We start from the raw sequence: 11,413 nt of genomic DNA on the forward strand, positions 1-11,413 counted from the left end.
TGAGGACAGCAGCAAGATGACAGCATGGCCCGGGTGGGGGGGGTCCCTGATGATGGATGCTGTTTTTCTGCAGCAACTCTCTGTGTAGATGTGCTCAGTGGTGAAGAGGAGTTTCTGTCCAAGGGCATTGGTGATTCCATAACAGGCTCATTTATTGTTGTTGCTGTTCCTCTCTGTGTCTTGTGATGCATCGGGTGGCAACCTTGCCACTTCTTTACCATTTGTCTGTTTTTATGAGGCCGAGTACTTTCAACCTAGCACAGATGGAAAGCATTCAAGAAGCTGGCCGGATTCGAATCCAGAACCACTCACCTCCAAGTCCGGTGCAGATTCAACTACAGCACCGGCTAGCTTAGTTTTGGATGCCATGCCAAATCTTCACAAACTCCTAAGAAAGTAGGATTGGTTCATGGTGCTCTGGTTTCCTCTTCCTGTAGTCAATAATCAGCTCATTGGTCTTGCTGACATTGAGTAAGAGATTGGTGATGTGCACCACTCAGCCAGGTTTTTAATCTCCCTGCGATATACTGATTCATCACCTCCTTTGATTCGCCCTATGACAGTGGTTTCATCAGCATACTTACATATGGCATTGGAGCTGTGCTCAGCCACACAGTCAGAAGTGTAAATCAAGAAGAGCGGGGGCTAAGCACACAGCATTGTACTGATGGAGACGGTGGATGAGATATTGTTGCCAAAACAAACTGACTGGGGTTTGCAAGTGAGGATATTGAGGGTCCAGTTGCACCAGGAGGTATTGTGGCCAGCATCTTGAAGCTTATTGTTTAGTTTTGAGTGGCTGATGATATTGAATGCCGAACTGTGGTCAATAAAGAGTATCCTGTTGTATGCAACTTTGATGTCCAGATGTTCCAGGGTTGAGTGAAGAGCCAAAGAGATAGCATCTGCTGTGGATCTGTTGCACTGGCAGGCAAATTGGAATGGATCCAAGGCACTTCTCAGACAGGAGTTAATATGTTTCGTCACCAACCTCTCAAAGCACTTCATGAGGACATGAGTGCTACTGGATGATAGTCACTGAGGTAGGTTACCACCTTCCTCTTAGGCACAGGTGCAAGTGAAGTCTGCTTGAAGCAAGAGGTTGAAGATCTCATTGAACACGACAGCCTGTTGATTAGCCCAGCTCTTCCGTATTTGGCTACGTACCCCATCCGGTCCAGATGCTTTTCATGTGTTCACCCTCCTGAAGGATACTTGCACTTTGGCCTTAGAGATGAAAATCACAGGACCTTCAGAGTCAATGGGAGTTTTGGATGTTTTCTTCAAGTTTTGATGGTCAAAGTGAGCATAGAAGGCATTGAGTTCATCTGGATGTGAAGCCCTCTTGTTGCCAATGTCACTTGATTTTACATTACGGAAATGGAAAGCCATGTGTGGAGTCATAAGATATGAACAGGATCCTAAATGGATATCTGGCATTAATATTCAATAAGGGAGAAGAATGTGAGAGAAAGTTATATTTTGGAACATGTCTGTGTGAGGAAGGAGAAAGTGTCAGCGACTCTGGTAAATATTAAGATGAGTAAATTCTCAGCCCAGATGGAATCTAACCCGGGATGCTATGGGAAGCAAGGGACAATTGTAGCTAGATTTAGTAAGTCTTCTGACAACACAAAAATTGGTGGAGTAGTCGATAATGAAGAAGATTATGATGGAATACAGAGGGGTACAGCTCATTTGGAAAATTTGCTGGAGCAGTGGCAGATAGAATTTAAGCCAGACTAGCACTACATATAGTAAATGGCAGAGATATTGGACATCCTTATATACAAAGGAATATTGGAATAAAAACTCTATCTACCCTTATAATTTTATGTCACTAAGATTACCTGTTTTCTACATTGCAGTGAGCACAAACCCAGCCTATCCAAATAAAGCCTTTCATTTCATGCAACATTCAGATGAATCCTTTCTCTACTCTTTCTAATGCCACAGCTTCCTTCCTGTTGTGTTGCAACTGGAACTGTACACAACTCCCCCCAAGTGTAGCCTGAGGTTTTGTACTGCTACAACCATGACAGCCCAACTCTTATACTCAATATCCCAGCCTAAGAAGGTAAGCATATCTTGTGAGGCCCCCATGGATGTCATGCGCCAGCTGTCTGTGAAATGCAAGCCAAGGCAATGCCACCCAGTACAGTATGGAGAGTAGCAGGATGCCCACGTAGCAGGACCTTCCTCTCCACACAGCTGATAAATCCAAAGGAACAGCAGAGACCAATACAGTTTGACATCAGAAGCATCTCGGGAGTTGCCAGTCAGCATTGAACTCAACATAGGACTGCCTTAGGGACTCCAGCTCTGGATTTTTCCTCGGCTTTCATTCCCAAAGCCTTCCCCTTGAGTGGGTATAGCTGCAAGGACAGCAGATATTTGAGATCAGAGTTTTCCTCCTCCTGGGTATGCTGCCAACCACGGCTGATGAGTCCCACCTGACTAAAGCCACTGGTTTCAAGGCATCAGTAACCCGCCTTTACCCTTTCTCCTGTTGGCAGAAATGGTTCTGCCAGGCTCAGTACCTAAGCCACATGTGAAAGTCAAGAGCTGGACTTGGTTGTCAGATGCTATTTGAGATGCATACCATCGGGAGCATTTAATACGTAGTGGGAGCTTATCCTCACTATAACAACCTTGAGGAACCTAAGTGTATCTGAATATTGTCTTACTACCCGATCCACAGCAATGACACATTTCAAAATATAAAATATAAGAGAATAATAAGGACCAATGGCTACAGTTACTTCATCAGGTAACTGAAGAGAGCACCCCAGTGTATATGTAAGCTTCAAGACTTTGCTATAAAAAAAACTACAAAGCTGTCGAACATTTTTGACACAATTACCAAAACAAGTCACAAATGCATTTAAATTCAGAATAAATATTTATTGAATCTTTTAACAATTATGTTCATGAAATAGATTATTACAACCTTTATTAGCACCATGTCGATTCAGGGAAATAATTTACAAATACAATGCCTGAAGCTCTTGTGATAGGATTAGCTCTCAAGTTTGAAAGTAGCCAATTATTTTTAGCATAATCCAGATTCACTTGGTTTTTCCACCTTCCAGTTGTAGGACAGTTAAGGATACATTCATAATGGTGGAAAGTAAGTATACATAGTGTTGGCCATGGGTGATCTGAGAATTCTAAACTCGCTATCTCTTTAGGCCGATAGAAACCATGTCTTTGAGAATGGACAGATTACAGATGTCATTTATTTTTTTATTTATTAGGGTTGAACATGGAGTTGCTCCTTCGAGACATGCCGCCCAGCAGCCCCTGATTTAACCATAGCCTAATTATGGAACAAATTATAATGACCAATTAACCTACTAACCAGTACATCTTTTGACTGTGGGGGTACCCAGAGGAAACCTATGCGGTCACGGGGAGAATGCACAAACACCTTACAGGCAGCGGCGTGAATTGAAACTGGGTCGCTGATACTGTAAAGTGTTGTGTTAAACACTACGCAACTATTACCCAATTCCCTATTAAAACGTGGACTATATACTAAATATGGACTATGATGCAACTTACAGTATGAATCCAAACCAGTATCGGATTGGGATAGCTGGCAGCAAGGCTACTATCATCATGGAAGTGGTGGGATTTCCAAAGAGGCAGTACTTGGGTTATCTCACTAACTACAACTCTGCACTCCTGCCCAGTTTGATGTGTTAAGAATACAAAGACTCTGCTTCCGGTTCCCTGGTAACAATCCAGTGTCACAGGCACCTTCACTCAGTGGACGCAAACGACAGGAATTCTGCAGATGCTGGAAATTCAAGCAACACACATCAAAGTTGCTGGTGAATGCAGCAGGCTAGGCAGCATCTCTAGGAAGAGGTACAGTCAACGTTTCAGGCCGAGACCCTTCGTCGAGCAACTTTGATGTGTGTTGCTTCACTCAGTGGAATCGAGTTTCCTGTGTTGCACCTTCACACTGGGGATGTCATCAATTTTACACTCAGTGACACCAGAAGTTTCAATCATTTCAACACAGATTACATTTCACCCATGAAAACCCATGAGGAGCATGCTAAAATCACTCTTAGAGATCAGTAAAAATTAATCTTTTTCACTCCAAATAAGAACTTAATGTGGAACAATCTTTCATATTTTCAAGGTTTTCAACTGATTCAATGATAGCTTCTATATTGTCCTGCTGCAGCACATATGATGCATTATTTTTGAATTTCCTGACCAGGGATTCTCTGGACAGAGGGTTTCTCCAATGTCCGTAAAAGGTGTCACATCTTCCACGGAGAATGTCATCGTTCTTCAGGACCAAAACTACTTCTCCATACATCTTCTCAAAGCTGGCCAAGTTATCTTCAGGATGCTGGAGCTCCACTTTGTTCAGTAACTCACTGAGATCAGCTCGCTGCAGTTTGCTTTCACTGAATGAGTCAATGCTCACATCTCCATCCAACAATGCAGAGCAGGCATTGAACTGGAAGGAATGACGAGCCTCGTGTTCTGTCTTTGGGAATGGTCTGTTGATGTACCGGGAAGCAGGGACACGCAGAATGATCTTCTTGATCATGGAGGAGGGAGAAACACCTTCATTGACAGTCGCTAATTGCCTCACAGAGACAGCAGCGTCGACCACCCAGTGCATGCCCAGATGAGCTGGGAAGCGCTTAAATGCCATGTCTTGCTCTTCTAGCAAGAAGCATGTCTGCTCAAGAGATGGTATCTCTTGAGGGTGATAATCACCATAGAAAGCAGAAAACCCAAAACAGCCAGGGGTATCATCTAGAATTGCAGCACTACCCGCCATTCCTTTAGAGGCCAGGAGAGCTGCCTCAAAGCCCAGCCGTGCAGCATTGCCAATATGAATGGGTTTTGCCTGGGTAGCTGCATTGGCCATTGGTGCCCCTGCAAGTGACGCTGCAATAGCCAGGGCATTAACACATTGCTTGGGATTAAGTTTTAGAAATTTAGCAATAGCTGCAGCACTACCCATTGTCCCCACAACACTCGGAGGGTGGAACCTGTGGGATAAAAAAATAAATTCAGTCATCAGCTATTTTTGCTTTTTCCTTACTGTTGCAACCATTGATTCCGTAACAATAGATTTAACAGTTATGCTATGATAAATACATTGATAGTGTGCTCTAATAGAATGTATGAAGTGTAACATCAACAAAATGCACCACAAGGCAGCTCCAAAAAAAAACTGCAAAGACAGAGACCTCCACCACTAACACCATGACCTGCAGGTTGCCCGCCAAGTTCCCTCTTGGCCTGACCCTGAAATATATATTGCTGGTCCTTCACTATCACTCAGCTCCCCGCCTAACAGCACTGCAGTAACATCTTCACCAGAAGGTCTGCAGCAGTTCAAGAAGGTGACTCACCAATGCCTTCTCCAGGGCAAATGGAGATGGACAAAAACATTGGCCTTACCTGTGACACCTAAATCATGAAAATAAATATAAAATAGTTTTTCCTCCTCTTCTATAGGTTTACTGGTTGGATGCGTCCTTGAGTCACAAGGCTTTTAAAAATATAAAAAGGTGCATGGATGTGCTAGTTACTCACTGAGTGAATTTTTAACTGTGAAATGAAATTATTATTACTAAGTATGCTTCTGGGCATTGAATATTACCTTCACAATGAAGATTTTGAAAGATTTATATTTGTTCCTGTTTACATTTGTCTCACATTATCTCTTTATTTTATCTTTCTTTCCTTTATTTCATTTTCTGAATGTAATTTAGTCCTAGGTTAAACAGTCCAGGTTCCAACTAGAACCACTGTCATTTATGGCTGCCTAACAGAAGTACTGATGAGCAATTTATGGTAATAAGATTGAAGGACATGTAACGTCACCATTCCCCACTCCACAGACACTGCCTGACTAGCTGGGTGTACCCAGCACTTTCTGTTTCTATTTCTCAGTGTGATTCCATAGTTGTTGGTGGAGGGCACCACAAGATTTGTGTTGTCTGCTGAGTATCTTAAAGAACAACATGTCCCTTCATCGGACACGCGGGAAAAAAAGGCAGAGAGTGCAGGAAAGTGTGTGTCGGGGGTGGGGGGCGGGGAGGTGATAAGGGCAGCGTTGTTGTACCATGTGTAATTATATTCTAGATACAGTACTCCACATAATTTTATCTTTTTCAGATCCCCATAGTAAATGTTTATTAAAATAAATGTTTTAAGTCTGTGCCGGGAACTTACCTCTTGGGAATGTTGTGTGCTTCCTGAGAGAAGCGCAGTAACCGGCCCTGAATTTCAATACCCACATTGAAGGCCAGTAGCAAGTCGAGACCACTGGGTTTGGAGTTAACAGGCAGCATCTGGGCGGCAGCCAGGAGAGCAGGCAGCACAGCCCCCGATGGGTGAGTGGCGGGATGCCAGGTGTCGTCGAAGTCCATGGAGTGGACCTGTGGGTGGTGAAACAGCTTTCAGATTAGCCTGCGCACTAACAACCGCAGAATAGACGGTTACGAGGTGCGAGAGGCAAGGTTTTGTCGTTAATATTGTTTCATTCGGAGATCGTGTACAAATAGCTTACCGCGACTCCATTGGCGAACGCAGCTAGAGTAGGGGAAAGTTTTAAACCACTACGTCCATACACTGAGCTCACCGGGTCTTGGGCAAACATATGCTGTCAAATGAAAAAAAATACGGCACATGTAAGGTACTGCGAGTGTGTCGTGAAATAAAAGCGCACAATCTGTGAACTAAGAGGTTATAGATGATGGAATCTGGACCAAAACAAAAAAACTGTTGTAGAAATTCAACGGGTCGAGCAGCATTTGTGGACCCAAAGTTGCAGTTGACCCTGCATCAAGTTTTGGGCCAAAGGCTGACTATGCTTTTTACCTGCACAACAAATGCTGCCTGTCCCGCTCACTTCTTCCAAGCAGTTCATTTCTTTTGTTAGCACATTGGCTATGGCCCGAGGATCTACAGACCACATCTGTCCATCCGTCTGCATCCAAGTTCCATGCAAAACGGCCAGAAAATTGATCGGTGAGAGTTTTACGCACTTTCGCAATCAGAAATTCCTATGACATTTTATTCTTTAAACTCTGGGAATTAGTTTGAAAATGTGCCCAACTTCACATGGAACTACAAGCAAAATAAAACTGCAAAAGGCTGGAAATCTGAAATGAAAACCAAGATGCTGGAAATACTCAACAGGTAGCAAGCAGCCTATGCGGGAGTGTGGACGAAAGAGCATCTGGCTGAAACGTCAGGTGCTGCCAACCCATCGAGTATTTCCAAAACTACATTTTTAAATTTCACGCTTGCACTGAACTTGTTCAAAACAACGAAAACCGCTGTTTTGACAAAGTCTTAAATAAATGCACTTAACATGGTGCCGCGCTAAAATGCCTATTCTGCTTAATTCGATTTCGCAGTCTCGGGCTATCCGCCGCACTGGTGAAACTCGCCAGTTTAAGGCTAGACAACGGTCCTGCCCGATACTCCAGTGAGCAGTCATTTCACACGAGCTACAGTGGTAAATGTTCGTTCGAAAATGAACTTACCCGGCAGTAATTCAGGCAAATGTCAAAAACATGACTGGTGCTCCCCAGGAGCCCAACTCCAATGTTATCCAGAATCATACGCTTACTCCTATGTAGAACCACGTCTGAGAGATGTTCGGCTTTAACCCCCGAAACAAACGAGCCGAAGCTGCTTGTTACCGTCTCTTTCAAGTCCAGTGCATCGAAAGCTAACGCAGGAAAATAAAACACACTGTCTGAACATGCATGGAGGCAGAGAGCGACTGTGTGCGCCAGGTTTCCTTGGCAAAAGAGATACTGAACCTACAACCATAAGCTCTTACAGTTAAGTAGAAGTCCAGAACTTGTCTATAAAACCGTTAACGGAGAGAAAAAAAGACACTCGCAACCGGATACAACCCTTGTGAGGCCTTTAAACTGTGCGTATCCTGTACTTCCAAATGATAGCTCAGGTGAGCTCAAAGCAATGTTACCGCCTTCGGTCAGGTATTGGGCACGTTTTACAGAATTGAAACTATTCAATAACCAGACACCGGTTTCAATCACGATCGTATCTGCAAGTAACAGATCTGGTCCTGCAGCTGGTGCTGTGGTTGCACTGCTGAGATGTGTTGCAGCTGAAACAGGGAAAGAGTACGGTACTGGGATTTCGCATAACCTGCATCCGTCCTCACCGTCATATCTGATCCCAGTATGGAAGCACGTTTCTCCCCAGTATCAACTACGGTTCAGCAAACGGGGATTGAAAGCTGGAGCCTGAACTTACTTCAGTGCTCCCCTACGACACACAAATCTCGCAAACTGCTGTTGGCATGGACCTTCATGTGCGAACACTTTATCTGTGAGCAATTTATTTTGACTCATACCCGAAATCAAATAGAAGTGTTTTTACCTTTCTGTGATATTTTGTGGTACGCCCTCAATCCAACTGTTAAGGAAGACTGCATCTTCTATCGGAGAACAGAATTTATCACAGCGTTAGTAATTAATCTTTAAAACCGAAGCCAAGCAATGAAAAACGATTAACAAAGAATGGGAACTATTAAATTAATCGCTCGATCTACAAAAATGTCTACCTGCAATTCTGGAAGCATTCTGCTCTCTCTCTCTCTCTCGCTCTCTCTTAAGCGTTGCTACTGCTCGGAAAATATTTAACTTGGGAGTCCAATTCCGGACTCTTGAATTGTTCATTTATATAGTAATTGGGACCCTATCTGTAAAAATCACGTCACCCACTATTTGTGTTTTACACGCCCAGTAATCAGCAACGCAAGATGTTACTAACAGCAATTTGCATAAGAATCGTAGGGGATTTCCTCATTTTCTCGTCTAGTTACAGAACTCGTTGGCAGTTTTCGATTGTTCCCGGTTTTTGTGTACTTTACCAGTTGTGTCAATTTCCATCTGCATCCCAAGCGGCACTAGCCGATCTTGCACCTCCACCCTACGCCAGCAATCCCCCCTCCCCCCCCCACACACACTCCAAAAAATCTGGACGAGTTCTACTTCAGGTTGAGGCAGGGGATGGGGGTGGGGGGGGGCGTCATCGCAAACGTCAAAACTCCAATTAATATATCAGGAGGGTAACATGCAGAGAACTGCTCAGCAGTTTCTCCCCACTATCAACTGGAGCAAAAGAGGATCGGAAAGTGAAGCCTGAACTTAGTTCGGTGCTCCCCTGCGCCATACAAACCTCGCAAGCTGCTGTTCGCATGGACCTTCACGTGCACGGGCCCCTACACTACCCCCATCAGTCCCTGCCCTGTCCACACACGGCCACTGATGTAAGAGTCTCGACATTTTCAACCTGCACTGGCAAAGTAGATACAAGGAAAATGAACAAAAAAGTGTTTGCTTACAATTCTGGTCTTACAGTGGCAAATTTTATTCTTATTCTTTCATTCTTTCTCATCTTACAAGGAGCATAGGTGGCAAGGTCAATCAATATTTATTCCTATCGCTCATTACTTTTGGGAAGATGATCATTTGCCTTCTTGAAACACTCTGGTGTGCGTTCCACAATGCTATGAAGAGATTGTTAGATACCATGAAGGGTGAGGGTCAAATATTAACATTTCTCAGCTGAGTTTATGGTCATTTTGCTTTATGGTGTCTTTAACAGACACCTGTTATATGTAGATTATGGATCCACAGGATGTTTTATTTACTTCCTCCAACTATTTACTAACAGGAATAATCAAAATTCCGATTGGTAAACAAACTTTGCATTGTGCATTGCTAATTAAAGGAGAACTTTTTAAGGATCTGTGAAGCATGGTTAATAGACAAACTTGGAAAGTTTTACTATCCAATAAGGGCAAAATACAGTCAATCGTAATTCTTAGCTAGTTAAAAAAAGTTGAGTCATTAATAATTTCTAAGTTCTAAAAACATCCATGTACTATTTGTAGATGGTGATATACTTGTTCCAGCTTGATTTTGATATGGTTTATGCATTGAGTTAGTGACAAAGGTTTAAAGATTAGCTTTATTTGTCACATGTGCATTGAAACATAGAGTGAAATGCATTATTTGTGTCAACCACAAGCACAGTACTAGGATGTGTTGGGGTCAGCCCACAAGTGCTGTTATGCTTCCAGCCCTAACATACCATGCCCGCAACTTACTAACACTAACTTGTATGTCTTTGGAATGTGTGAGGCTACCAGAGCACCTGGAGGAAACCCAAGTGGTTACAAAGAAGACAGTGGCAGGAACTGAACCCTAAATACTGGTGCGGTAAAGTTTAGCACTAACCACTACGCTACTGTGATGCCCTACTGAGCTAGATATGAGCTCATTAGTGCCTTGGAAACATATCGATTTTGAATCATCTTGAACAGATTGTACAAGTGATAAAATTAGCAAGCTAATTGTGAGTATATAGCAGACAAGTTGCCTTTGTTAGGTTTGTTTATAGTTTGTTACAGCTTGTTTTTTCGGATGTTGATTGATGTTAATTTGCAATATTGCCAAGAGCCTAGCCTTTCCATTTACAAGGATATGCTGTAAGAATTGTGACAAGAGACTTGGTAAACTGAACAGCAAGGAGTGTTTGATATTTTCCATATTTCATACAGGTACATATATCACATTCTGTGTCTAGTGAAAACAGTTGTTAGTTAAATATCCAAATCCTCTCCACATTCATCTGATACAAGTGGAGTTTGTGAAGCTAATGCAATCTTTGGTAAATTTGTTTTTTTTATGTTGATTATTCTTCTGTGGAGAATGTTAATGAGATTGGAATAATCCAGAAAATTCTGGATACACTTGTTGCAAGCTTAGATCTGGTTTCTTCTATAATTTAGTATCCTCCATATTACTGTGATGATCCTTTAGACTTCCTGTATATTTGATCAACGTACATATTTGAAACATCATGGAGGATGCATTGTCATGGTCTGGTCTGTGAGGTCTGCATTCCGGTTTACGGTCCAGTCTGTGGACTCAGGACTCTGGGTCTTCCAGCTGTCCCTTGTTTTGGTTGAGTTAATCATAGGCACCTGATTCCCATCTTGGGGCTTGGAATATAAGTAGCCTTGGGGACAACTGTGGGTCTTGTCAAGATTCCCTGGGAGCAACCTGCTGGTGGAAGGCTAAAGCAGCCATTTGCCATCTTCAGGTCGCGTTAGAGAACCATCGCTTCATGGAGACTTGCAGTCGGTAGTCAGAGCCGTCTTTGCGGTATGGATTTGGCCGTTTCCCAGACCAGCTGAGTGGCCATCAGCCACTCTGAGCTAGGTAGGGATCCAGCTGTTTCCATAGCCAGCCTATTTTGCTGGCCATAACTGCGACTCGGGGCAAACCTGAAGCAGAGATAGAACTGTCTGTTGTTCTTCGATGTTTTTTCTCTTCTTGTCCTCACCTCCATGGGGTAAGTCAGGTCATTCTGCCAT

At 43.2% G+C, this 11,413-nt stretch overlaps 1 protein-coding gene across 1 annotated transcript; it reads right to left on the reverse strand.

Annotated features, from left to right (window-relative positions):
• Positions 1-2,910: 2,910 nt before the first annotated feature.
• Positions 2,911-8,703, reverse strand: irg1l (immunoresponsive gene 1, like). Its single transcript, XM_063061388.1, has 6 exons — positions 8,591-8,703; positions 8,407-8,464; positions 7,536-7,723; positions 6,554-6,646; positions 6,217-6,422; positions 2,911-5,024 (listed from the first exon to the last, which is right to left on the reverse strand). Exons 1-6 carry the CDS (start codon positions 8,606-8,608, stop codon positions 4,106-4,108), a joined length of 1,482 nt encoding a protein of 493 aa, XP_062917458.1. The 5' UTR covers positions 8,609-8,703; the 3' UTR covers positions 2,911-4,105.
• Positions 8,704-11,413: the final 2,710 nt, after the last annotated feature.

Source organism: Mobula hypostoma, chromosome 10 (assembly GCF_963921235.1).
Source record: "Mobula hypostoma chromosome 10, sMobHyp1.1, whole genome shotgun sequence".
NCBI classification, from domain to species: Eukaryota; Metazoa; Chordata; class Chondrichthyes; order Myliobatiformes; family Myliobatidae; genus Mobula; species Mobula hypostoma.

What these genes read in the sequence shown, in the direction of transcription:
- irg1l (XM_063061388.1), bottom strand. An exon ending in CGTTCGCCAATGGAGTCGCG is followed by an intron (nt 6,423 to 6,553) that starts GTAAGCTATTTG and finishes CACCACCCACAG; the next exon opens with GTCCACTCCATGGACTTCGA. An exon ending in GCACACAACATTCCCAAGAG is followed by an intron (nt 5,025 to 6,216) that starts GTAAGTTCCCGG and finishes TTTATCCCACAG; the next exon opens with GTTCCACCCTCCGAGTGTTG.